General features: G+C 59.3%; 1 protein-coding gene across 8 annotated transcripts in view; it reads left to right on the top strand.

Moving 5' to 3' along the window:
• Positions 1-23,830, top strand: part of ACSF3 (acyl-CoA synthetase family member 3) — a 65,596-nt gene extending 41,766 nt beyond the window's left edge. For 5 of the 8 annotated variants that reach the window (XM_054840391.1, XM_054840389.1, XM_054840392.1 and 2 more), the window contains 3 exons: positions 19,797-19,931; positions 20,517-20,628; positions 23,547-23,830. In XM_054840391.1, coding sequence (XP_054696366.1) covers positions 19,797-19,931; positions 20,517-20,628; positions 23,547-23,664 — 365 coding nt within the window. In that variant the 3' untranslated portion in view covers positions 23,665-23,830. Of the gene's footprint in view, positions 1-4,265; positions 4,570-5,314; positions 13,970-19,796; positions 19,932-20,516; positions 20,629-23,546 lie in introns of those variants that run through there. The other 3 variants (XM_054840394.1, XR_008579091.1, XR_008579090.1) reach the window with 3 other exon arrangements.
• The last annotated feature ends 3,866 nt before the right edge of the window (positions 23,831-27,696 follow it).

Here is a 27,696-nt window from a genome sequence, read left to right as displayed (position 1 = left end):
GTCGGCAGCGTGCTGTGCATCTGCCTGTGCTTGCTGAACACGCCGTTCAGCTCAAGCCTTTCCACTGGGATCTCAAACCTGAGCACCGAGGACAAGCCTCGGCGTAGCCGGGAGCATCCTCCTCAGCGCTGCAGTTCCCAGGTTGCTCCAGAGACGGGTCCTGCCCCTGCAGCAGCCGTGAATCCCCAGTCAAGGGAAGAAGCCCAGAGACTCTCAGGCTGGTTTCAGGGACCTCCTCGTGTCCGTCTGTCCTCTTCAGACTGAGCTCTCCGCTCCATCGCCGGGTAGCTCTGCTGGCACCAGCTGCAGACCCTTGCCATTCCCAGCCCTGGCTCTTTGGACATTTCCACCCCACCGCTTCTGATGGAAAAAGCAAAGCCTCCTGCAGTTTCGCACTGCAGAGAAGTCTGGTGTTTGGAGGAAACGCCTTGGGCAGGTCGTCCTTGGCCAGACACGACCCATTCCTCCTCTCGGGCCGGTCTCTGAGGAGACGGGGCAGGAGCAGTAGCAAGCGGCGCGCGCCCCATCCCTCCGGCGCAGGCTTTTTCCTTGGCACTTGCCTGTCCCCAGAGACAAGCAGGTGTTTCCCTGCCAGGGGAATTGCTTACATCCGTGGGTGTAGCACTGACACCTGAAACAGAAAATACTTTAGCCTGATCAAGGCAGATTATAAATAGAAATGCATCTAATTAGCATCCTAATCTGCAGGTTTTCTGTTTGTTTGCGGTGTCTTTCCTAGTCACAAATCCAGTTAATGCAAATTCTATTTTTAAAGAAACGATTCCTTAATTATGATGCGTTGCAGATGATGTGACTTACCGGTTTGGTAAGCCCACGGGATGAGGCATTGGCTCCCTCCAAGGCTGGGCTGAAGGAGCTGCTTTTGGAGTCTGTCGTAGCTTAAGCTCGTGAGTCGGGCAGGATGGCAGCGCTCACCTGCTTCCTTTGCTAGCGGCTTAGAACTTGGACCCACGTTCCCACAAATGAAAGGACACCCCAAAAAATGCCAAGCATGCCCCAAACGCAGCTCCATGTGCTGCTTTAGGAAGGATATGCCACTGGATCTTCACGGGACAGGAACAGAGGCTGCAGCCTCTCCGGTGAAGCCAGACCGTGCTTCTGGGCTCACGTTTCCACCCAGCTCTCATTTAAGAGGTGTTTCTAGAAGTAAAAACATAAAGATGGCGTGGCACATCAGCCGTGCGTAAGGATTCCTTTATCATCTCAAAATACACACACACTTTTCTAGCACTGGAGAGAGAATTCACTTTTTCTGCTTCCTGCCCCAGTATTTATTCTTTCTCCTTGAGGAGACAATATTGCCAGGTTTGCCCGATGGCTGGAAGTTCGTCGTGTCATCAGGACACAGCGAAACGAAACCCTGTGTTTCCTTGACTGCTCGCGAGGCTGATGCTTTCAGCAGTTCAGAGAGTGACTTGGGGGTTTTGTAGCTGTAAATGAGAGCAGCTTTTGGCACAGAATTTGTTTACTCTCTACAAAGCTCTGCTCTAGCTGTATCAGACAACTTGGATGCCAACCCTTTACTTGTTTGAGAACCTCAGAGGCGTGGAGCAATTGCACCCCAGCTGAAAGTCGGTGGGAACAGCAAGCACCGGCATCTCCAAAATCCAGGCTGTTCCCTCTCCGTCTCTATTTGCTTTTACCTTTGAAGCTGTGCTCCGGCAGCGCTGCTCTTGCAGCCTGAAGGGAGAGGGGCTCGTTCAGGCTCCAACTGCTGGGACTGACTCTTCCCTTCCCATCCCAGGGATTAATGCAAGGAGTCCCATCCGCGGCTCCAGCGGGGTTGTGTTGTCGAGACATCGAGCTGAGCTCTGCAAGCCTGTTGGAAGATCTAGCAGGAGAATTGCAAGGCGGCAAGTGGGGTAAGAGGGGAAGTGCAGGCCTGAGCTCAGGAGATGGTAAAGAAATGGGCCGAACAGTCATCTTTCTCGTGGTACTTGGCAGAGCCCCTTGGATCATTGGCAAGGCTTTTTTTCAAGTGGCTACTTACTGCTGTATAAATAGCCTGTCTCCTCCGGTGCAAAATTAAAAACCCCGTAGGGAAAGGTCAGTACCAAATCAGCTGGGTGAGATCCCTGGGCAGTTGTGCAGAGGACAGGACCATGGTCCCATCGCAGGCGCTGTCAAAGCATGTATTGTCTTGAGTACGGCTGGAACGGGGCCCCAGGGATTTTTGCTGGATCCACACTCATGGTTTGGGCACAAAACTAGTGTTTGGTGTGTCTTTACCGTCACCGATTGCCCCGTGACCGTGGGGCTTTGGAAAGCCTCTTCAGCAGGAAGGATAAACGCTGCAGAGAGTTGTCTGAGGGGGTGGATTTACCGTTCTCCAGTGGAGAGCATCGGGGTAGGAAAGGTCACAACGAAGACTGAACGTTGAAGTGATCACCCAAACAGCGTTCCGCCTTGGAGAGGCCAGACTGGCAACTCGCTGCTCCAAATGGGAGTCGGTGATCTATGTACAGCCTGTTTGTGCTTTGCTCTTCGGTTCCTTGCCAAGCTGCTGCCTGGCCTCATCCTGTTCGAGCTGCCATGCCCAGCTCTCAGGATGGAGGTTTCGCTCTGGCCACAGTCCGGCAGGAGTTAACCTGCTGGTTTGCTCACTCAGAGCTTTTGTAGGAGCTTCACCTTGAAGAGGCTGGGGGGAGCCGGGGCAGAGAGCTGGAGCTGCTCGGCAGGGATGCTCGAGCAGTTGCACCACGGGTTTTGCATCTGCCGCACGCGCTTGTTGCGTCCTGGCGGGCTTCTTTGCACGACGTCTCAGACCAGGAGCTTCCCCTAAAGCAGCACGTGGGTGGGAAAGGCTGCTTCGCTGGCCGTGGGGACGCCTGTTCCTCAAGCTTGGGTGGTGATGGGGGTTATCTTCAGTCCTGACACCTGCCCATCGCCAGAGCTGCCCAGCTCAAGAGGAAATTTGTTGAAACTAGACCTTCCTTCCACCTTTGCCCACCTATCATTTTTCTGCCTTATTTTGTGTCCTCAGCTTTCCCTTCCTCCTCGTTTGCCGGGTTTCCCGTTGCTTGAGGCACTCTGCTGGTGCCCACACAATCTGTTTAGCTTGCTGAACAGTTTCCAGCGCTTGATTTACATAACCCAGCGCAGCCGTAAGTGGAACACGGAGCAGGGTCTGGGAATTGCACAAATTGATTACAGCTCTTAGGACGAGCCAGGGAACCAGCAGCCCCATTTCCTTCCTTCCTCAGCACGGGAAAGCGAGGGATCACTTGTAACAGGCGGGATCCGAGACCGGGCGCCGTGAAGTGCTGAGGTTTTTGTTGGGTCGGTAATAGTGCCTGAAGAAGGGCTGAGCGGCTCTGGCTTTGAGAGGCTCTGGCACGCACTGTGTGCGCTGGGACAGAGAGCAGCCGAGGATGCGATCGCTCCAGGCTCTTTACTTTCAACAAGAGTCATCCCTCTGGGTTTCGCTCCAGACAATTGAGAACATATTTACTTACGACTAATGGTATTATGCTCTAAGCAAAAGTATAGGCTTCTGTATATTTAAGCAAACAATTTAAGGCAGATATCTTTCCCCATATCCCACTGCTGCCTCTCTTAGTCAACAGCCTCCCGTCGTTATCTCTGCTTTATTTAATAATTCGTCTCGCCAGAGACTGGGACAGGTCATGGCACGGAAAAGAAGAGGTAGTGCTCTCTTTAGGTAAGGTGTAATTGATCCCTCAGCTGTTCTGCAGAGGGCAGAAGCCAAAGCAGAGGGGTTTAGTCTAATGTTTTTATTGTTACAATTATTATTTTTAGCCGTGCACGTGTGGTTACCGTGCTCTTCAAAGTTTCGCCAGCTGAGTGGCAGCCGCCACACCTTGGAGCATTTACTTATTTATTAGTGTTTGAGTTTTCTTTTTCATCTTGTTGTCTGCAGGGATTTCTATAAATATTTAAATGCTAATGTGAAAAAAAAAAACAAAACAAAAACCAAGCGTTTTTCATTTTTACTTACCCATTTTCTTTTCTGGCTTGTCCTCTGGGCAAACCCATCTGCAGTAATTCTGGCTGTAAGCAGCGGGGGAGCTCCCTCCGCCCAGCCTACTTGTGTCATATCAGTCACCCATGAGTTCCTGCTAATGATGAGTGAACCTACGAAGTCTTGGCTGCCTGGCTTGCGGAAACGTTCAAAAGTTCGGCTGGTTTATCTGCTGTTTCCCATTCGAGGAGCATGGCGGCCTTGGAGCGGGGCGTGCAGCGTCCCCGGGCTGGGGAGGCTTCATCTGCTGCTTGTCCTTCAGGTCTGTGACGTGCTGAAGGGATGGAGAGGCTCCTGGTCACGCTGAGCTACGTGTGCAGTGCGTACCCAGAACTGAGGAACAGCACCTCTGCAGAGGGCAGGCAGGAGCCGGGATGCTGCCAGACGCCGTCGAGGTCTGATTTTCTGTTAATCCCTTTGGTGCTGTCCTCTCCTGGCTGAAAGCTGGTGCCCAGGACTTTGTCTGCTGGCTTATGTCACGTAAGGGGTCTGACGCCAACCCGAGCCAAGGCTGGAGCAGGGACCATACGCAGCAATCCCCAGGGCCCTGAAACGATACTGTGGAGGTGGGCCTTTGTATTTGCTAGCCAAAACCTGCTGGCCATTCGGGCATGCTGGGAAGCCCGTCTCGCAGGGGTGGGAGAGGGTTTGGGGTTTGGAGGGCGTGCGATGGATGGTGCTTTCCAAGCTCCCCTAACGTGTCTGCAGCTGAAGCTGAGGCTGCTAGCTCTGTTCAGCTGTGAGTTTGAGAGCTGCCAGCACCACTGCCAGCCCTAAACCAGCCCTTCGCGTTCACCTGGAACCCTGTGTGTCTGTGGAGGAACGTGAAATGGTGCCCAGGATGGGGTGAGCTCCGCAGTTCACAAAGAGGGGAGCCACCAGGTGCGGGTATGTGGGTATGTTCTGCGCCCATCTCCTGGCCGTCCCAGTCAGTGTGGGCGTGAGGAGCAGGCGTCAGAAATGCTCCCGCTGGGGGAGCCCTCAGCCTTGATTTTGTGTGCAGAACCCAAAGCTCCAGACTTTGGTACGGGACCAAGAGCCAACCTCATACGGTCACCACAACTTCACTGGTGCGGTCCCATGGCTGGGATTACAGCCTATTTTCTTGCAAACTGGACTGAAAATAACCTGTATCTTCCCTGTCCTGTAGTTTCCTGTGCCTTTTTCTCTTTGGAACATCAGTTCTTTAAAACCAGAGTGACCAGAAGACGCACCCTTGGGGTGAATTCTGCAGGGTGCAGCAGGACAAAAAGTGACACGAGGATAATCTGCCCCTGCCTAAATACTGCCGTGCCTTCTCTCCTGTGCTAGGCAGAGCACTCCGATTGAGCAAGGTGTCCCAGGAGAAAAGTCCTCTCGAGAGCGGGGGCAGGTCTGTGCGGTGGCATGAGCCCATCACAGCGGTGGGGGTCGTAGGGCAGAGCACGGAGGGGGGATTTGCACCGAACAGGCTTCAGGATGGCGAAGGAAATACGATGTGCAAGCAAACGGCGAGGGCAGACGCGGGTGCAGCAGCATCCTGGCTTCTCACCCTGCTGCCTGAGAGGTACGATAAACTCAAGGAACCCTTAAAAACTACAGCTGTGAGAGGCGGGTATCACCAATTTATCAGCCAAGGCAGGGGGTAGCTGCACTCCTCATGTGTCCAGCAGCAAGTCCCCGACTGCCCCTGTCCCCTCGCTGGAAGCAGAGTGGGGGAGATCACGGCTCGGGATTACTGGGTTGAAATCAGACCTGTCTTTATCTGCAGCTTTCTCCTCCCAGGTACTGGAGATGCTGCCAGCGTTCCCCGCACCGCTCCATCTCCCGCTCCACCGGCACAGCCGTAGCGTGGGGAGGAGTGCCTTATTAGCACAGCTCTTTGTGAGATGCCCTTGAGTGTTTTGTTGTTTTTTTTTTTTTTCCACGTGTAAATGCCAGGGGAGGCTGTACCAGTGCTTCACATTCTTTCATCTCGGCAGGGTTTTGCCCTTTCTCCCAGCGTGGCTCTGACAGCAGGCTCAGCGCTGCTGCCTGTGGAATACAAACAAACTTCCCCATTGCGGGGCATGACAGGAATTCATTCCAGGCTGGGTTGTTGGGGCTTTTTTTTTTTTTTCCTGCTTTTCTTTTTTTCTCATGCTGGATGCTCCAGCGGTCTCTGGAGAAGTTTTGAGAGTGGGGAATCAGTTGCTTACCCCCCTCTCTCCTGGGGCCAGGCAGCTCGCAGCAGACCCGACAGCTCTCGCAGATGGGGAGGATTGCAAAGCAGCTTGAAGCTGCAATGCAATTCCCATCCCCTGACCGAGTCAGGGGAGAGGAACCGACACATTGAGATGTCTGCATCCCTCCATCTCTTAGTACCAGCCATGAGGGCAGTTGGAGGGTCTGTTCCCCGCTTGCTGAGCACGCCGCGCCTGCCATTAATGCTAATGGGAGTTAGGCACGCGCACGGAGAGGCAAGGATGCCCCTGAGCTACAAATCTACTTGGCAATTTTATTATGTAAATAAATGGTGCTTGCACATACACCTGCTGCTGCTGCTGCTCGTGGTGATGTTCATGGCAAGATACGTAAACAAACAGCGATTCCGTTCTAATAGATTTATTTCCTTTCTCCTGAGCCATTAAATTACCTCCAGATTTCACGCAGGTAGAAATCTGTAACAGTGTCAAAATCTTGCTCTGCCTCAGTGGACGGTGGCCCACAAAGCGTGACAGCCACCTATTACTCTCAGATATTGTTTCGGGGGAGGCACGGGAGCAGCCGGTATTATCCTCGATGTATCGGTGTCTTCACATGTCCTCACCTCCTGCCAGGGCTCCCGCTGCCGGCGGCAGTTTGCGGTGAAGGCAACAGCAACCTCCCCGTGCTGGGCTGAGCTCGGTGGCCACACAGCCCGTGTCTGGAGAACGAGGGTCCTCATCCAGACCCCTTGGAGCAGCTCCTCCGTCTGACCGGAGGGCAAAGGGCTCTTCCCTTCCAGGGGGTTGAAGCAGAGCTTGCTCTGGACCTTGAGGATGCTCTGGGCTGGGGTTTGCTAGGAAATCCATCATCGGCACCGGGGCTGGCCAGGCTCTCTGACACCGTGCACCGGTCGACGGGACCTGCAAAGGAGAGCAGCTGGCTCCTCTCCGAGCTGACCTGCCCGTTCGGAACCGCAGGAACGCGTCTCTGGGCTGCAGCCGCTGAGCCGCTCCTCCTCTCTTCCACCCCCTGGCTCCACCGCAGGGTTTTGGCAGCAGGGCGGGTAGCAGATAGGTAGGGCTGCTGCCAGCGAGAGCGTTGAGGCGCTGTGCCGGGGCTGCCAGTGCCAGGATAGGTGTTGCTTCGAGAAGCACGGTGCCGGCACTTCTCCCGGCGGAGAGCGGGTGCCGGTGGCTCTGCTGAGCAGAGCTGGGTCGCTGGGGAAGGGCTCTTGCACTGCACCCAGGCAGCACCCGAGCAAACAGGAGCCCTGGAAGTTTCCTCATGAATAATTGGTGCATTATTAATATGCATGTGTTTTTTGAAGAAGTTTCAAACTCTTCCCCTCAGGAGCCTTTGATGCTTTATTAATGCTTGCGGTGCACAGCAAACCCTCGGTACACCGCCACGGGAGCAGTGCCTTGGAGCAGCCCCATGCCCCTGCAGAAGCAGCTTATTTATTTTTTTTGGTCATTGTCTTCTCGTGAGCCCAGGGAAACGACCAGGTAGACCTGAGTAGCCCCGAAGAGCCGCTCCGGTGCTGTGACAGGCTGCGGAGGCAGCAGCAAGCCGGCCTTTGGGAGCTCGGCAGGGCTCACGGCCGTGGTCTGCGCAAGATGGGAAAGGTGTGCAAAAGGAGAAAGTTGAGATTTCAACTTTACGCCCTGGATCAGGATTAACAGGAACTTTCTCGAGTCCCCTTGTAACTCAGAAGAGGATCCAAGACCCTGTGGAAAGGACAGGATCAAGGGTTGGCTCAGGGTTTTGCTGCCGCGTTTCCCTGCTGAAGCGGCCGGGGACGCGAGGCAGCAGCGGGGGAGCGGGAACGGAGGGAAGGCAGCTTGATTTCGGAGAACACGTGTGCTGAAGTGCGGGAGTGCTGGGGGTGCCGGGGAGAGGTGACGAGCCTTCGGCAGCCCAGGCAGGCGACCTGGGCGAGCTGGGACACACGCTGCTGCACAACCGGCCTCCGCAAAGGGACCAAAATCCGGGATTTCAGAAGTGCTAATTCCTGTTAATTAGCTACAATTTGTGTTCGTAACCTCTGTTCTTAGCCAAGATGGCTGACAGCGGTGACAAACATTATTCATTTCCATGCAATAAATCAAGCTAAAGTTGCTTCTGTTATTTAGCCTATCATTTAGCATTTCATTAAATAGATGTGTACGCATACATCATTGCTGCCGAGGCTGTGTCAATCCCCTTCAGGAGCAAGCCTGTCTCTAATCAATCCCACCGGCGCGGCACGCCGCGGAGAGGCTCCGGATTACCGCGTGCCAGGTCAGCATCTTGCTGAGCATCCACCGGGCTTTGGGAACTCATCGGCCGGTTGTACGCCCACTGTTCAACCAGAGAGTTGCTAACAGCGATGCTGCTCCTAAAGGGAGATGTGGCTCGGAGAGACGAGGTCTCTCTGGATGGATGAGATCGGATTCCTGAGCTGGGGGCTGACCTGCAACCGTCTGCAAGGTCCCTCTCGAAGGACGGATGCTTCTGCCGGGCTGGTGCTGGGTTTTCCATCAGCTCCGGCATGGAAAGAGCAGCAGCCGAGGGGCTGAGCGTGCCGAGCTTGGGCTCAGAGCTGCTCGGCGTCACCTTTGGTGAATCGCTTAATTTTTACACCTCTGGTGGAGGGGAGGTAACGCCGGTTCGTGGGAGCATTGCTGCCGTGCGCAATAGCGGTGAGGTTGTAAGAGTGAAGCGTGGGTGGCAGCGCCCCAGACGACGGCACGTGGTGGAGGGCGAGGAGTGGCACCGTGGTCCCCTCTGTTTGCCGCTCCGTTGGCCCTGCTGAGCCGGAGAACGTGTTCAGAAGTAAAGGCGAAGGTCTGGCATTAAAATGAGCCTGGAGCTTCCAAAAGTAGCAAAATGCCGGCACTCCAGTAAGTATTTCTGGGCAGACGCAGCTCGTAGCGCTGAGGAGCCTGTTCACCGGCGCGGAACAGCAGCTACTGCTGCCGTGCAGCCACAGCAGCGCTGGGCTCTCCTCTCTGTGCCGATGAGCTGGGGGTGCTGAGCAGGGCAGAGGTGCTGGAGCTCTCCCAATTCATCCGTGAGGTCCGGCCTGGAGCGGGAGCTCCCCTTCCTTGCGCAGGACCCCGGGGTGCTGCACCCGGACCTGGGCACCGCGGGGTTCAGCCCGGACCCTGCTTTGCCGCAGCATCTTCTTAACCTCGCGCTGTGCTCGGGGCGTTCTGCTTGGACTGCCCAGTCCAAGCGGCTAATGGGAGCAGCTCCGATTTGCCCGTGCGGCACCACGCGTTCGGTGCCCTCCCTTTCCCAGCGCTCCATAAATAAATTCCCCTAGTCCATCCTAGCACACTGTATCAATCTTGTTTAATAGACTGGAAAGCTTATTGCATGGCGGCAGGTCGCGAGGAGTGTCGAGGTGATGGATTGCGCCTTCCCGGAGTCGAGCGTCGTTGATGTATAATGAAATATTTATGATTTATTCCAGCTAATAAACTGGAGTGAAGTGTGTGATGTATGTGAGCAGATGGGGGATCTATCGATGCAGTTTTCATTGCATGGGGGGAGGGAAACGGAGATGTGTCGCAGAGCCTCCCGTCCCTCTGCCCATCAAGGTGGGCGCCCGGCCGCAGAGAGGACGGATTATCTAATTCCTATAGACGCCCTTTAGCACTCGCCTTCTAATCGTTTGTCCACCCCACGTCTCCTCTCACGGCTTTTCTCAAGCACAGGAACCTCTGGCAGTGGGATGAAACCGTTTCCTTGGGCTTGGGGCTGGGAGCTGCGCGGGGAGTTTGTGCCGAGAGGGACGGGAAAACCATTCCTCTGCCTGGCCGCGGGCAGAGCGGCCGCAGGAGCGTCGCTGCCACGTCACGCTCTGCAGCTTCCCGGTCCCACTGTGTCTGCGTTACCTCCAGAAAAATAACTTCCATGGATTTAGGAGACCAGTGAGATGCTGAATTGCCCTGGAAAGAGCGCGGAAAGTTGAAACCCGTGACAAGAATTGCTCGTCCAGTGGCGTGATGGGCACGTGGAGCTCGCTCTGCGGGATGCTCCCGAAGCCCAAAGCTCGGTGTTCAGGGCGGGAAGGAACATTTCTGCGGTCTCCTGCTGGGCTTTGTCTAACAGCCTGGCGTGGACCAAATCTGCAGGCAGGAACCTGGCCCTGCTCGGCATCTCCGGAAAAGCCGTGCCCAAAGGCAGGAGGACGTGGCTGCCAGCTGTGGTCCCGCAGCTGCCTTTGGGTGGGCAGGGTGTGCGTCATCGCTGGGTGGGCAGGGTGGCCATCAGTAGCCTCGGCTGGCCCCCGCGTGCCCCCATGCAGCTGTACGTGCTGGTGAAAGCTGGCCCAGGCACTGAGACGCGCTCCTGCAAAGCCTTGTTCAGGCAAAGGGGGTGTGAGCCCCCAGATTTTTGCTCTGCTCTCCAAACCGGTGAGAGTATCAGGATGAGGGCTCAGGCTCTTCGCTGCCTGCCCAGACTGTTGGATCAATCCTGCCTGGAAAATAAATCATCGTCTTAATCACTGATGCGTGTCTCTCTGAAGAGGGTGAGCTCTGCCTCAGCCTGGGATGGACCAGGAGCATCACCAACCATCTGAGCGAAGCGGGAGGCAGGCAAGAGTTAATCCCAGGGCAGAGCAGAGATGGATGCACAACCTCCTGCCCACTGCTCTGCCGTCTGAGCAGCGCTTCGCACCCCACCGCTGTCCTGCCAGCTGTTCCTGGTTCTGCCTAATTGGCCTCCGGATCGGGTGCTTTGAGATCCTCGGCTGAAAGGCACCGGGGAAGGGCAAAGACTGATGATCCCGACTGCCTCCCTGCAAGCTTCCCGGGGGTCTGCCAGCTGGGAGCCTGCAGGTCCCCCCCGCCACGCTGCTTTGGCGAGAGCGGCAATTCCCCCGGTACAGGCAGCGCAGAGGAACGCAGCAAGGCGAGCGCCTCGCTCTGTCTCTCCTCTTCAACTCTGGAAATGAGGGATCGTCTGCCAGGAGAGCAGCTGACAGCAGGGGATTCCTCCTGGAGTTTGGAGGGGGGGGGAAAAAAAGAAAAGCTCAAAGGCTCCCAAAAGAGCAGGTGTCGAGCCCGGCGGGAGCGGAGCGGCGGCAGCGTCGCGGCAGGGCCGGGAGCTCGCTGCAACCAGCAGCACAGAGCTGGGGGCAGCCGTGCCGGCAGGGCAGGGGGAGCCCAGGCTCCAGTTTGGGTGGGGAGCAGCACCCCCGTCTCCCCGAGACACCCCCTGACAGCCCCTCGGCAGCCGCCCATCAGCGGGAGCGGGGCCGGCTGGGGGTTGTTTGCTCGGCGCAGCCAAAGCAGCCGGTGCTGGTTTCTCACGGTGCTGATTTCCACAACAGCAGGGCTGGTCCTGAGCCGGGCTGGGGGGCACGGTCACGGGCCAGGGTCGGTGCTGCGGCACGGCAGCGTGACCCATCGCAACACTTTCTCAGGGACCGTCCGGGATGGGCTGTCAACGGAGACCCTCCGGGGCGCTTGGCGGGGTCTGAGGAAGGTCTGCGGGCTGTGCCCGGCCATCCTGCCCTGGCCACGGGCAGCACGGGGGGACCGGCCCCACGTGGGCAGCCACACGCGTCTCTTCTGCGTCCCTGCGGGTCAGCGTCTCCTGGAATAGTGGATGCGAGAAGTCCCTGCTCTCCAGCCCGGCTCTCTGAGGAGCGCTGGGCTCTGCAAGAAGCATTTTGAAAGCCAAGACTTAATTTGCAAAATCTGGAATGATTCATTAACAGCAAAAGGTCTAATTAATATTAGAAAGTGCTCAAACCACACTCTGCTGCTGGCAGGGAAGAGCCCACCAGCATCCCCCGCGCCGCTCCAGCCCCGGGGACCCGGCTTGTCTCCCTGGGCTCCTCACCTTCACGGTTTTCCACAGGCGGTTCCGAAACCTGGAAAAGCCACTCCAGCAGCCAGGAAACTGTTAAACGAGCAGCTCCAGCCTGCTGGGTCAGCAAGCACTTTCCACCAGGAGCAAATCACTTAGCCAGTACCGTGGGGCGGGCGAAGGCAGCGTGCCAAGCCCAGCTTTGCCTGAGAGCACCCCCCGTTTACCCGGGGCGAGGGCTGTGCCCCACGCAGGGGGATGTTTTGCAGCATCTGATCAAGACTCTGGAGCTCCCCGTGAGAGCATTAGCTGCCACCGTGGCAGGAGGGTAAAAATAATCCACTTTTTTTTCTTCTCAACGAAATAGATTCCCTTTCAAAGGGATGTTTTGCTGTTTCCAGGCGTTTTCTGCTGTGGCACTTGGTCTGCAAAAGCACCGTGTAAGTGTGAGCAGGAGCGGCACGGGCGTTCACAGACCCTTGTGGGGTGCTTTTGACCCTGGGGGGAACAGAGTCATCAGCATCCCAGCTCTCCTGTCTTTCAGGGGCCGCATCCTCAAGCCAGGCCGGGTCAGATATCTGAGCAGGGCTGAGGCTTTCTTAAGGCTGGACTCAAGTCCAGGGCACTGCCATCCCTAGCCTGCTGCTTTTCCCCGCTGCTGATGTGCACGAGTGCTGCCGTGCCAAACATTACCGGTGCCAGATCCTGCCCAGCGACGCAGCCGGGGAGGTCCTGAGCGAGTCTTCCATATCGCAGCTGCAGACAGCAAAATCCGCTCCTTCTGGTGCTGCCGGGCCAGGCTCTGCGCGCGGTGTCGGTAAACCCCGTGGCTGTGGTTTGCAAACCTTGCAGCGTGTGCTGGGGTGCCTGCCTGTCCTGCCTCCCATCTGCCGGTGCGGCACAGCGAGCCGCTTGGGAAAACGCCTGGCACGTCCCTTCTGGGGAGCGTTAAACACAAAGGAATAGGGGTATAAATAACGTGGGGATGGTGAAAAACCTCCCAGAAGCCAGGAAAGGCCGTGCGACAATTTGCAAGTCAGCGTCGCTCTCACATCGTCCCGGCGTGCCGGTTCCCGGCTCGCAGAGCCGCAGCTGAAGCTCGCACGTCGCAGCGCAGCCGACGCTGTCGGTGCCGCAAAGCTGGCGCCACGTGTTACCAAACAATCTTTCGTCTCGCCGTCCTTTCAGGTACCTGGTGACATCTGTGCCCGGTGAGCGGGGATGTTGTGTCAGCACCGGCTGTGGCCAGGCTGGGCTTCTCCTGGGGCACAGCACCCGTTTGCGGGGCTGAGCTCTTTGCTTTCCTCATGATTTACCTGAAAAGGCTCATTTTTTTTTTTTTCCTGCACACTTGTGCTATCTCAGAGCTCCTTCAAGCTGCTCAGCACCTCATTTCACCAGCCCAAGTGTTCTCTTGGTCAATAGTAGGTTCAAATGTTTGCTCATCGCACCTTTGATGGCGAAACGTTGCAGTGTTTGCCAGGAACAAGCTGACCCGTGGCTGAGGGTGTTGGCACAGGAGCTCGGGGCAGGGTTTTGCTCCGGTGGCTCTGCTCTTTGTTCAGCGTGGGAAGGCGGCTCGAGCACGCCGTTAGTGGCCGGGAGAGCTCTAACGAAGGAGGGGCACAAACTAAAGGCCGTAGTGGCAGAATCACAAGGGCCCTTTCATCTTTGCAACAAGTATTTTGCAACTTGAAGAACCTCGTTGCAGAAATCTCTGGGCTTTGACTTTGGGAATAAAGTCTCCCTTGCAGCTTCTCTGCTTTTTAGGGTTCGTTTGGGCACGGCGAGCGCCTGCAGTCCAGCGGCCATTGCCAAGCAAGTGTCCGTAGACAGCCCTTCCCTCTGAACAGGTCTGACCCCAAAGCCTCATTTTTAAAGCAAAGGTAGCCCGGGAAAGGTCTTTTCTGCATTTCGCTCAGTGCCTGGTGGTTCGTGGCACGGTTCACGCCAGCCTGCGGTCTCCGCATGGCGTGGTACCCGCTGAGCCTGCCGGCCGATGGAGATGTCCCCAGCTTGCTTTCAGGTGCTGAATGGGCAGCCCTCAGCAGCTTGGGGGGGCCTGGCCCAGACGGATCCCCCTTGTTCGGAGCCGTGCCACTGGAGCCGGCCTGCTGCCTGTTACATATGTGTGTGTGTATATATATATATATATATTTTTTTTTTTTTTTACAACAGGCCAGGTTGGATGAGGCTTTGGGCAATCTGATCTAGTGGAAGGTGTCCCTGCCCATGGCAGGGGGGGGGTTGGAACTGGATGATCTTTAGGGTCCCTCCCAACTCCAACCATTCTATGATTATATATATATTTATATATATATATATAAAATTGTCTGAAACTCCAGCAAAGTGCAGCCCACCCCCAGCTCAACCGGCGCAGGAGCCTGTTCAGTATGCAGCTCAGCAGAGCCTTTAACATTTCGCAGAACAGATGCCCACTGAGCATCTTGAAACAAATCCAAAGGTAGCGGTGACGGCTGCTGTCAGGGAAACAATAATCCCATGGCCTTGCCAGCATCAGCTGCGCCGCAGCACCGGAGCTGAGCCACGTGCGACGGAGGCTTCTGCCGCTGGCTGCTTTGTCTGATGAAAGGAGCCCGGTCGGAGGTGGCCCGGGCAAGCAGAGGCGGAGATGTGGTGTCAGAGACCGAAATCTTCTCATGAGCCAAAAATCCCCTTCCCCGCGCAGCTGGCTGCGAGGAAGGAAATACTGTTTCTGGCTCCGTGCTGCGGGAAGCAGCTGAGCACGGGCACGGCTGTCCTGACCCCGCCGTTGTGCGCTGCCGGGGCGAACCCTGGGCCAGAGGGAGGAAAGGCTTTGGGAGTGAGGATGGAGAGGCGCTGGGGTGCCGGTGGGGTTCGCCGTGCCCAAGCTGAGGTTGTCTCACTGCTGCAAGCTCACGTCAGTCCTGCTGAAACCCAAGGAGCAGCTCCGGAGGCAGAGCGGGCCCGAGGCTGGGGTAGCAGGAGGACGAGGCGTATCGTCGGGCTGGCTGGGGCTCCCGGCCAGGCTGGATGTGGGGGAGCCCTGCCCTGAGGGGTTTGCAGGCTTGCGCAGAGACGAGAGATGGCCAGGCGATAGCACGGGCAGTTGTCCCCGTGGCACACGAGAAGCGATGGTGCAGGATCACACAGGTACTGAACCCACTGTTTGGCAAACCGCTCCCACGGCACCCCTCCTGTCCCTGTGCTGATGCACTGGGTGCTCCCTGGCAGCACCCGGGAGCCACGGGCACGGCCAGCTGGAAAGGAGGGGAGGCAGAAACATGGTTTGGAAGGTGGTGTCCTCTCTGTTCCCTGCTCAGAAATCCCCCCCCGGTGCCTCTGTTGCCCCTGCCAGCTGGGGAGGAGGTACCTGCACCAGCAAAGAGCTCCGAGGCTGCTGGGCGAGGAGCACCGTGGTCTGCAGCCCGCTGGAGGTGGCAACCTGCGTCAGGGAGCAATAAAAAATGGGCCAGCCGGGGGGAAGATGGAGCACAACGCCAGCAGCAGGGCTGGGGGGGGGGGGCTCATGCACCATCAGGCACAGGGGACAAGGGACCCACCACGCTGGGAACCCTGGGGAGATGGGCACGACCCTTGCCACGGGCCCTTGGTGCAGCGCCAGGTTTGGAAATGACGCTTTTAGCACTGTTTAAAGGGAGCATGTGGGGGAGAGTCATTAAGCAAACGACAGCATCCTTTTAACTAGTCTCACTGGCCCAGGAAATCCCTGCTGGCCTGGGAGGCAGCGAGCGCTTTGCTGCGCCGGATGTGCCGGCGCACACGCCGTCTTGATGTGCTCGGCTGGTAGCAGATGGCGCGGGGCAGAGGGTAATGTGGCTGTCCTCGGCGGACGGCGGTCCCCCGGAGCGTGCTCCGTCCTGTCAGCGCGGGAAGTGACAGCGAGACCCCGATGCTCGGCTTACAGGGGAGAGGAGACAGAAAGAAAAGAGATGGGGAGCAACTGCAGAGCTCATCCCAGAAGCTCACAGTAATCACAATAATCATGCTAACCGCTCGCCGCGCTGTGCTGCTGACGGGGCTGGAGGGATCCGTGCGAGAAGCGTGGCAGCATTGGTGGGGAGCGCAGGGACGGAAGGTGAGCGGCGAGGATGGGATCTCCCCTCCCTCTCCACGCCCGATCTGAAGTGACTCTTCCTCCTGTCCCTGGCTGCGTGCGGAACATCTGGGAGGCGACAGCTCAGCGAGCGCGTCTCCTTCAGAAAGCACATTTCGCAGTTGGCAGCGGCACTTCTCCGAGCACGGGGCATGTCTCCACAGGCTGGTCTGAGCAGACCCTGCCCGGGCTCCTGCCACAGCTGGGAAGGCAGGGGATGGCTGTGCAGGGGTGCTGGCCATGGCCGTGCAGGGTGCTGGTGATGGCCGTGCTGGGTGCTGGTGGTGGCCGTGCTGGGTGCTGGTGATGGCCATGCCCGGGTGCTGGTGATGGCCGTGCTGGGTGCTGGTGATGGCCGTGCAGGGTGCTGGTGATGGCCGTGCAGGGATGGTGGTGATGGCCGTGCTGGGTGCTGGTGATGGCCGTGCAGGGATGCTGGTGATGGCCGTGCTGGGTGCTGGTGATGGCCGTGCAGGGATGCTGGTGATGGCCGTGCAGGGATGCTGGTGATGGCCGTGCTGGGTGCTGGTGATGGCCGTGCAGGGATGGTGGTGATGGCCGTGCTGGGTGCTGGTGATGGCCGTGCAGGGTGCTGGTGATGGCCGTGCAGGGTGCTGGTGATGGCCGTGCAGGGATGGTGGTGATGGCCGTGCTGGGTGCTGGTGATGGCCATGCCTGGGTGCTGGTGATGGCCGTGCTGGGTGCTGGTGATGGCCATGCCTGGGTGCTGGCCATGGCCGTGCAGGGGTGCTCACGGAGGCTAGCCATCAGCCAGCCTGGCTCCAGCTGCCGCCCAGCTGAGCCAGCCAGGCACGGTGCCCAGCTTAACGACCCCGCTCCAGCACCCGGCTTAACGACCCCGCTCCAGCGCTGGGCTCCAGCGCAGCGCCCGCATCCCCTCGGCGTAGCTGAGGTGTTTCGTTATGGACCAGACGTACCCTGGAATCCCGCTGCTGTGAGACAAGCACGGAGCCTTCCCTTGCTGGAAGCGGGATCTGAGGCCAGGCAACGCTGGGACTTGTGTGTCCTGCTCTGCCCTGGCCCCGTGCATGGGGGGGCGGGAGTGGGGCAGAGACGAGACCCCGGTGACAGGCTCTGCGCTGGCAGTTTGCTTTGCAAACAGGCTCAGAGAAATCAGCCGTGCTGACGCCTCCCCGACAGCCTCAAGGGCAGCAGGGATGTGAATTCAGTCCTTGCTCGCTGTCAGGAGAGATAAGGGGAGCGAGTGGTCCGGCCAGGTGCAATCTCCTGCCCCCACCCAGGTCTGTCTCATGGACCCAACCATCCCTTGGACCTGTCCCTCGGACCGTTCTCCCCATCGCGGAGCAGGGGAAAATGCAAATGTGGCAGCTCGCCTGTGCTTAATTCCTGAAGAGCAACGTGGGAGCCGCGTGTCACTGAACCGGGGCTGAATTCCCCCTCCTCTCCCTGTCGTCTCTGTATGAACAAGCAGCTCCTGATCTCCCCGCCGAAAGCTCGTGGCTCCCCGGTCCCCCAGTGCCACATTTTAATTAATGTTCACTCTCCGGTCCTGTGTCAGTCACACATGCCACAGTGATACGGGGCGCAGAAGGTGCTTTATCACAGCAGTCATGAATTCCTTTCAACCCCGAGCAGCCAAACACCCAGAGAGCCCAAGTTTCAAACTCTCCCACAACTTTAAAATATTCCAGACAGCCTTCAACATCCAGAAGAGTGCCAAGAGGCAGGCAGGCAAATACAGGAACAATTAATCATTCCCTGGTTGAACTGAGCAAGATGAGCTGCTCAGGATTTTGGCATGTGCCAGCTGAGCAGGGACACAGCTCTTTTGGGGAGCAGCCTGAATTTCAAAACTGAGTCTGATATTTCATTGCTCTGACACCATAAATCTCTGGGCGTTCGCTGCCTTTGCACGTGCCACGTGCAAAGTCCACGGCGTGCCAGAACTGAGCTGGGAACGGGGTTTTGTAAAGCTGCGGGGCCGGTGGACGTGTCCTGTGGTACGTGGGACAGGAAGCGTGCCAGGAACGCTGCAAAGCAGCGCTGGGGAGGGCAGGAGCAGCGCTGGGAAGGGGGGGGGGTGAGGCGGAGGTGAGGTTCAGCGACGTGAAGGGTGGAGGTGTGCTCACCGCTGCTACGTGACACCGCGAGTCCCCGGAGGAGACAGGACCTCACCTCTGAAGGAGAGGACGGGGGTGCCCACAGTCCTTGGGGAGCAGGGGGCAGTGGGGAGGCTCTTCCCTGGGTCCCCCAATGAAGTCCCCGGGTCTCGACCCATCCTAGAGCCCACAGGGTGCACTCGACGTGCTCCTTGCACCCAAACCAGAGGTTTAGCAGGTCCTCCTGGCTCAGCGAGCCCCTGGCCGCAGGGGTCCTGGGGTCCGGGACCCCGCAGTGTCCTTGTTCCCCAGATTTTGGACACGCACGTGGATGGGGAGCAAGGCAAGCGACCACGGGAACTCCTGCGGCCCCAGCGGTGCCGGGTCACCCTGCTTTGTTGGAAGCTGCTTTTTCCCGCTGCCGATCTCCGTCTCATCTCCGCGTTTGAGCTTTCCAGCCGGTAGTGAAATGAGGTCTGTGAGCGAAGCCGCAGCGGGGAGCGGGCCGGGTGTGTGGCCACAATGGCAGCGTGTGTCATTAGGGAGAGGATGGGGTCTGACGCGGGGCGGGGGAGCGAAGGGCCCCCCTGGTGCTGCCATCAAGGCTCTGAAATGGAAATGTGAGGTCCCGAGCCCCCCCTCCTCGCCCACCGGTTGGCGAAGGCTCTATTAGCAGGATGTGAGTAATCATCTTAAGTAGCTATCAAAGTGCACCAGCTTGTTAAGCAGTTAGCCAGGTTGTGCCGACATGACCTCTCTCCTCAATCTTCCCAGCCCCGGCGCGAGCGCCTAATTACCGGATCACACCTGCCACACGCCTTCTCCCCCTGCAGAAAGGACAGGTCGGATCCAACGTGTTGCTTAGGGCACTCTTGTCTTCCCGACGTTATCCCCCCACCTAGTTCTAGTAGTAGCAGCCGCGTAGGAGTGGGGGGAGCCCCCCGCCGCGAGCAGTAGCATCAGCAGCTGGAAGTCCCCAGGGCGAGGGCTGCTCCGGGGGACGGCAGGGGCTGGTGGCACGCACGCGGCGCTGGAACTGCTAGGAAAGACCCTCCGTGGCTTTTGCAGGCTGCTGGAGGCGGGTATCTCACCGCTGTCACGGGCCAGCGGCTGGGAGGAGGAGGAGGCTGGGGACTATGCGATGGGGGCTGCGCAGCCCTGGTGACGGCAGAGGTCCAGGAGGAGTCACGTCCTACCGGGACGGGATAACCGAGGTCTTTGGTGATTGCCGGGAAGACAGGGAAGGGGCTGAGCTGGAGCCTGCTCGTCTTGTGGTCCGTGGTGAGGGTGCGCTGGGGAACGTATCCACCCGCAGCGATGGCTCCTACTGTCATTGCTTCCGTATCGAGGGACTTCTGGGTGCATAGCCTTATTCTTCCCTTTCCCTCCACAGAAAAGCAATGCCTGTCTCCCCTCTGCGTGTCCCCGGGAGCGGGCTGTCGCGTGGGGAAGGCTGACGCGGCATCCCGGGGGTCTCTGCAGGGATGCTCGTGACCGTCGTGCCGAGCGTGGCTTTCCCCACGTGCCAGTACAGGCAGCCGGGCTCAGCGCCGGCCCCGGGCATCGCCTGAGCATCGCATCCACGCGGCAGGAAAGGCAGAGCCAGGGGACGGCCTCTGACGGAGCCCGCTTTGCTTTGCAGGAGACACGGCAGCGTACAAAGACGGAGTTTACTGGATCAAGGGCCGCACCTCGGTCGACATCATCAAAAACGGGGGGTTCAAAATCAGCGCTCTGGAGGTGGAGCGTCATCTGCTTGCGCACCCGCACATCACAGGTACGCTGCTCTTCCCCGGTCCCCGTGCCGAGAAGGGACGGCGCGTGGGAGCCTGGCTCGAGCGGCAGCCCTGGCTCAGCGCGTGCAGACACGAGGCCGTTTCCCAGCCTCCCCGCCAGCGAGGCCGGGGCTGAGCAAAGAGCAGGCTGCATTTAAAGCCCGCTGTTACTCGTCTCCCGGGGCTGAAGCCGTGAAGCCTGTGGCTGGGTGCTGAGTCAGCAGCAGCCCTCATCTGATTTTTGGAAATGAGACTGTAATTAAATCTGTCCTGCCCTTGTGCGTGACCCTGTACGAGGGGATGGAATTGGAGCCCCTGGCTCCACACCACCCTGTGCATCACATTCCTGCCCGGTCACTCGAAATCGCTCGAACCGTGGGGCTTCCTGCCTTTTCCGTGGTGAAAAGCTCTGGTTTTGGAAACTGTGTCGACACAAAAGCCCCGGTGTTTTCCTGTACTAACGTCCCACGGCACCTTCCTCTTCCCTGCGCACCGCTGCTGCTGGCACCCACCAGTGGTGCTGAGCCCCTCTTCTCCCCCAGGAATCTCTCGTGTTTCTCAGGCCGAGTCCTCCGCTCTCTCTGCAGACGTAGCTGTGATCGGACCTCCAGACATGGTCTGGGGCCAGCGGGTCAGCGCTGTCGTGCAGCTGCGCAAGGGTGAGATGCTCTCCGTGAAGGACCTGAAGGACTGGGCCAGGTAAGCCGCCGCGGAGCTGGGCATAGCGAGTGGCAGGGCGTGGGGAAAAGCAGGCTCAGAGCCTGCAGCACCCTCCTTAGGGACACGGCGGGAGGGGGGGTGTGAAGGGGTGGGCGACAGCAGCGTTGTGCCTCAGGCTCTGGGGATGGAGAAAAACCCCAACAAACCAGAGCTCCAACCAGGAGGTCTCCAAGCACGCGAGATAATGGAAACAAATGGGCCTCTCACCCCAAAAGTGCCTTTGATAAACGACCGGCACGGTGCGGCCGAGTGGCTCCTACCCCGCAGCCCCCAGCACAGAGCGAGCACCGGGGCAGGGGAAGCTTTGTGTTTTCTCAGCAGCCAGAGCGTTTGCTCGGCTCTCCCCCGGTGCTGCTGCAATCGCTCCTTGCTTGCCTTCCGACCCGGCCCCCGGTTAGCCCCAGAGACCCCTCCCGCGGGGTTTGGGGAGAGGGGCAGACACCGGAGCTTATGGACCATGCTCGGTGTCACCGCGGTGCCAGTGGTCTGTGCTTTTCTGGAGAGCACGGCACAGAGCGACCGCTGGCCATCCTGCAAGGTTTCAGCGTGGAGACCTGTGCCTCCTCGTTCAAATCGGGCAGAGAGCGGCCAGCGCTGAGGTTTCGGGCATCAGTCATGGGAGAATAGGCAGGAGGGAGCCAGGAAGCCGAATTACCGGGTTTATCACTAATATTCCGTTAGCAAAATATTTAATAGCAGATTCTTTCTTTTCCTGGCAACTCCCTCCTTCAGGCTGCGGATATTTTTGGCGAGGCTGGCGCTATTTTGTAAGCGGCAGGAGCACTTGTTTCATCAGGGGCTGCGCAGCAACCAATTAAAGATTTCCCCTGGATCTGCAAAAATCACAGTTGGGGGACTGCGATTTAGCAAATGCAAGGAAGATGCTAGCTGGCCGGCTGCTGCTCTGATTAAACAGTTACGTGGTGGGGGAAGAGAAGCAAACAAAGAAACCAAACACACAGGGGTGGCTGCTGGGGCAGAGGGGCCAAGACCCTGCCAGGGCATCCCTCCTGTGGCACTTGTGCATTGCACACATGCGTTAACCCTCGGCCTGCTGGTCATCTGGGACTCCTGCTCCTCCCAGGGCAGCCCACGGCCACCAACACCTTCTGTTTGGTTTTGCTGATGTCCTCTTGCAAGCTGAGATGCCCTTTCCTGGCCAGGCTCAGCCTGTCCTGGTCCCTAACGGGGTCTGGTGCTCCAGGGTTCTCCATCCAGGGCCCTTCGTGGGCTCAGCACGGGGCAGGAGCGATGGAGAGCGGGGAAGGGAGATCTTCACTGTGCCGTGCGGTGGCTGCTCCTCCCGAAGCCCCCTGGAAGGGACATTGGTGACCCCGGCAGACCCCTTCTTCCGCCACCCACGGCTGCACTTTGCAGGTCACCTCGGTGCTGCCCTGGGGGTCCCTGGCACAGGGCAGGGGGCTGCGCTCGCCCCCCCGTGTGCTCCCCTGCCTGCCCCCCATCCCAGGGCGTTCCCCCTTGTCCCTGCACGTCTCTTCCCGTCGCCGTCCCCGGCTCTGTGGACAGACACGATGCTGTTCAGCCCACACAGCGAGGGCAGGAGCCCTTGAAACAAAAGCCCCCAGAGGGTCGGAGGGGCTGGCCGCCAACCTGGGCTCCTCCGGGACTGCTGCTCCCTGCGCAGCGCTGGCTCCAGGCACCGCTCCGGCTCCCCCGCCTGCCTCTGCCTCTCGCCCTGTCTCTCCCCTTTATTTTTTATGTCACTTAACATTCGTTTGGCCCTTTTTTCTCGCACTCCCTGGCAGGAGACACATGTCCCTCTTCAGAGTGATTAATTTTGCGGCTTTCGCCTCCGATCGTGCTTCCCGGCGACAGGCTCCATCCCGAGTTAGAGGCATCCATATGGCAGGGGGTGCTGGTGGCGGGCGGGGGGAGGAGGGCCAGGCGACGGTTGAAGGGCTCGGCAGACTTGGCATCTCTCATCAGAGTCAGTGCCAGGACGCTGCCGGAGCTGGGCACGGCCCCAGGTTGGTGACACACAGGCAGCAGAAGGCAGGAGAGCCCCCCCGCCGCGCTCTGCAAAGGGCACAGGGACGATGCGTGACGCTCAGACTCCCTCCCGCAGCGGGAAGGCTGCTGGCCACCGGCAAGTCACCGGCCCACGCCCAGGGAGGTGGTCTTGGTCCTCAGGGACCAGCACCGGGACACGCGGGGGTCCAGCATCCATCACACCACCGCGCTCTTTTCCCCTCTGACGAGGAGGATTGATGAGTCCTCACCGGGGGCTCTGCCTCTGGTTTGCTTACTGAAGGCTCCCTGTGCCCCCTCCTGAGCTGGGGGTGGGTGTTTCGGGGTGCTGGTGGGGTGCGTTGTACTGACGGGGTGCTGCCTGGCAGGGCTGGCAGCGAGGGCAGCTGCCCCAAAGGGCAGGGGAGCGGGCAGCCGAGGGTGACCCGGCGCAGGCAGTGCCCTCACCCGTGGGGCTGAACGCGGCAGGCAGGGCCGGGTGCCGGTAACCAGGTCCCTGCAGAGCCAGGCTGGGGGGCAGGCACCCCACAGCACAGCTGAGGAGGGGGCTGGAGCCCAGGGCTGAGCCTAAATGGGCTCCTGGGGCTGGGGGCCCAGGTGGGGCTGCTTGGGGCCGTGGGTCTCCAGCCCCCCTCTTCCGCAGCAGAGCAATGTGTGCCTGGGGAATGCTGCAACGGCTCAGCCCCGCTGCTCTCCCGGGGTCAGCGTTCACCCAAAGCCACTCGCCTGTGGCCCCGCTGCCCGGAGCCCCGCGGCTGGGGCGGTTTGGCTGTACACCATGACGGGCTGCAGGACGCAAGGTCTCGGAGCAAATCCTCCCTGAGTCTGTCTCGGGACGGGCTGTGTAGGATGGAGGGGCTGGAAGCGCTGGTCTGCCCGCTGTAACAGACTGTGCTTCTGTGTTGCAGGGAGACCATGGCACCGTACGCCATCCCGACCGAGCTGATCGTGGTGGAGGAGATCCCGCGCAATCAGATGGGAAAAGTCAACAAGAAGGAGCTTCTGCAGCGCTTTTACCCAGCCTAGTGCACGGCCTCGGGCCAGGACCAGGAGCCCCGTGGTGTTTGGTCCTCCGCCGCACCCATTCTCCCTCTGCAGCGGTGCTGACGAGGTACCAGGAGTGATTAGCAGCGGCAGGTCTGGGCTCACGGCAGTCTGGTCCATAAATAAAGTCTAATGAAAGTAGGATTCATCCCGCATGGTCTCCTCTTTGGCTGAACTGAGTCCAAGCTGCAGGGCCACCTTCCTCGTGCAGGAGCCGTTTGCAGGAGGCTCGGGGCAGGTCTGGGTCTGGAAGCGAAGTGTGGGATGAACGCTGGGGGGGTCCCGGGCCAGGACTGCCCCCCCGCCAGTGCTGGCAGCAGGCACTTGCTGGCCAAAGTTGCCCCCGTGTCGGTGGTGGGAGGTGACAAGCAGACAGCTACAACAAATGCCTCCACATCCACCCCAGCCCCACTGGCCCTTGGTGGGTCTCAGCCCCGTGATGCCAACCCACCAGAGCTGCTCTGCCTGGGTGGGGAGGGCTGTCTGGGCACCCCGGGTCCCCCATCTTCCCTTCATCTGCCTCTCTGCACGCTCGTGCCCGTTACAGCTCTGCCTCGTGCCACGTGCAACTCATCGCCAGATGAAATTACTCTTTAGATTAAACTCTTGCCTTCAGCCAGCTGCAGCGGTGCCTGGTAATTTTGCCTCCTCTCTGCACTTTCCCATGGACTCAGTGACTTTCCCATAGTTTGGTTTATAGAGAGGGAGAGCTCCAGAGAGCGAGTGGATCCTCTCACCGGTGGGTCCTGCTCTCCATGGGATGCCCCATCACCTGCTGCGAATTGGTACCATCCACCTCCCACTATCCCAGCAGAAGTGAAGAATAAATACAAAAATCACAAATAAATACCAGCTGCGCTTACCAGCCCAGCGCATCTCCCCCACCCCGGTGCTCCCGCACCGGCTGGGCCCTGGCACAGAGCGATGGCAGGGGTGCCGGCACCACCGGGACAGAGCCCTGCCGTGCCACCCCGGCCGGTGCTGGGGAGCGCTCCTCCGCCTGTGACACCCGGCCCCAACGGAGGGGGAAGGATGGGGGGCTGAAGGGACGGGGATGGCTGCCAGGGCCTTGCGGTGACCTGGGTGTGACAGGAGAGGCGTGAAGCATTGCACTACTGTGCGGAGAGCCCAGGGAGGTGGGGAGGCACAGCACAGCCCGGCAGGCGCTGGGGGTGGGCTCGGGTTTTGGCTGTGGCTGCGATGTGGCGAGGGGTGCAAGCTGCAACGGGCACACGGTCCGGCATGGGGTGGGGGCAGAGCGGCAGAGTGTTGGAGGCACTGGGGAGCAGATGCAGCGTGAATTATACTGCGTGTGCGCTCCTCTGTGTGTGTGTGTGTCCCTCTGTGTGTGTGTCCCTCTGTGTGTGTGTGTGTCCCTGTGTGTGCGTGTGTGTGTGCTGACACCGGCGGGCGCCCACGTCTGAAGGTCATCGATTTCCTGGAGGACAGGCGGTATCGATAAACCCTACCTTTATAAACAGATTTTTGTCCCTGTTTGACTTCACGCGTGAGCTGCCAGCCACATGGCAATGGGGATCGATAATGCTGGGGGGGGCGGGGTGGGGGGGGTGGCAGTCAAATCCCTGACCAGTGGGTCCACCCCCGGTGTGGGGACAGCGCACCGGGGAGGCAGCGTGGCAGAGGGATGCTGGTCCGGTCCTGTGCGGTGCCAAGGGGGTGACAGGGAACCCTGGATTTCCCTGCCAGCCGACAGGACCCTGGGAGCACCAGGGAGGGCTGGAGGAAGGGGGGGCACAAGTAATCACATCGAATACCTTTGTTAGGGCCAGTGGAGTCCCGAACGTCTGGGAGGACAATTAGTGAGCACGGAGAGGACGTGGAGGGGACAGCTGGCAGACACATGGTGCTGGGCAGAGGGAGCAGGGATGGGACAGGGACAAGAGAGGGATGGGAAAGGGGATGTGGATGGGGACAGACTTCCTCCGCTGCAGCCCCTCCATCCCACCCCACCCGCACGCACAGGTCTGGCTACGCACCCGCTCTGTCCACCCCTGCGCCTGCCCACGGCAGCGTCCCCCAGGGCAGTGCCAGCGCCTGGATTTCGGTACCTCAGGCTCAGAAGGGGTCGAGACAGCTCCCCCCCCCCGCCCCCAAGCTCACACAGCCACCCCTCACCATCCCACGCCCAGCGGGCACAGCGCTCCGGCACACGGACGCACTGGCACGGCATCCGGCTTGCCCCCTTGCCGCGGCATGCGGAACCGAGCACCGGCAGCTCTCACCGGTCCGTGGGAGGGACCGAGCGGATCCTTTGTTAAAACATCAACGATGCAGTAAATTTTTTAACTTACCAAATAGATCAATATCAAATTATCATGTCTCACATTCATAACTCTTAAGCAAGCAACAATGGAGAGACAAGGTCACTGGAGAATAAATAGCAGCAAAAGCTCTTAATGATCTATCATTCTCGACAACCCCAGGCACCCAGCACCAGCCCGGTGACAAGATCATTAATAAAACTCTGCAGGAACGCTATCGATTGCTTTGATGGATGATCACAGGTAGCAAATACTGTAAAACACCTGGTTGTCACACACTAAAATGAGTAGTTTGACTCACACCTTGGCGCGGGGACCCGGCTGCAACTCTGTTGGGTTTTCTCCTCGGCAGTGGCTTTCGCGGGGGGGGGGGGTGGTCAGCGGCGCAGCCTTGGGGTGCCGGCGACCGTGACTGCAGCCCCCAGTTTGGAGCTGCCACCCATGCTGGCCCCCACGGCTCCTACCTCCACTCCCCCAGGACTGTTCATGCCTATAGATGGGCCTGTTAATTAAAAGCCTCATTAAAGCACTGGTCTCGGTGCCGCAAAGCCCAAGCCGGGAGCTGAGCCGGCTGGAGGTGGGTTTTGGTGACCTGGTGCCACTGGATGAACCTGGAGAGCTGCTCCATCCCCTCGCCACTGCATGCGGCCCCGGGATGCTGACACAGCCCAGACATCGGGGACGGATGGAGGTCCCCAAGGCCGTGGGCTGTGCCACCTCCGTGTTGCATCTGTCTGGGCCATGTGGGGGCTGCACACGTGTCCCCCCCCAGCAGCTCTGGGCGCTTCGCTTGCGAGCCACGTCCGCATCGCCGGTCTGATCATATGTACACAACCATTCAATTACCCCGTAATGGCTACAGGCTATTAAGCCATCAATCTCCTTCATTAAGGCCTGCCAGCCCCGTCCCCAGCATCGCGCAATAAAACCATTAAAACAACAACAACAGCCCAAAGTAGCATCTTTAATGCGTCGGCCGTAACGCCAGCCACGCCGCCGATGCTGGCCGTCCCGTAGCGTCCCCCACCCCGCGGCAGCGTCCCCCTGTCCGCAGCCCACCCTGGGGGACCCGGGGACCCACTGGCCCCAAGCAAGGCATCACCGTGCTGGGGTGTCCCCAGGGAGCTGGGGGCTGCCCACACCTCCGTGCACCCCCAGCTGCTCCCAGCAGCTCGCCCCTGCCCCCGGCTCGGCACACCAGGACCCGCTCTCGCGCTTTATAACCAACATTATCTTTTATTGCCATATAAAAGCCGAAGCTCCAGTGGCTTTATGGCTGCTGCGCCGGCGTTTGGCACCTCGCTGCTCGGCTCTGCGCTCCCGGCTGCTCACTCTCCCCATCACTGGGGATGGGGCACTGCCCAGACCCCCCCAGTGTCTGCAACTGGGGCCACAACTGGTCCCACTGCACCCACATGGGGGACATGACTGGTCCCATCACCCCCAGTCTGGTCCCAAAAGCAGCTCTTGCACTGGCCTGGGCACATCAGAAAGTGTCAGATGGGAGGGGGGGGCCTGGCCCCTCCAAAATAGGGTGACCTCTTCTGCAACCCGGCATGGCAAGGGCTGGCGCCGTTTGGACCCAGCGTCTGTGGGACGACAAGTCCCTGCACCCCAGTGGGAGCCTCAGTTTGCAGGGGCAGAGGGGCAAGGGGTGGGGGTGCAGGGCCAGAGGTTGGGGGGGGGGCCAGGGGTCCTGCTGCCATGCCGCAGCCAGAGCCGTGCCACGGGC

The sequence above is a fragment of the Grus americana genome, chromosome 13 (genome assembly GCF_028858705.1).
Source record: "Grus americana isolate bGruAme1 chromosome 13, bGruAme1.mat, whole genome shotgun sequence".
In the NCBI taxonomy this organism is placed as follows: Eukaryota; Metazoa; Chordata; class Aves; order Gruiformes; family Gruidae; genus Grus; species Grus americana.
Note: the sequence above shows the minus strand (reverse complement) of the source record. Positions and strands in the feature narration are given on the sequence as shown.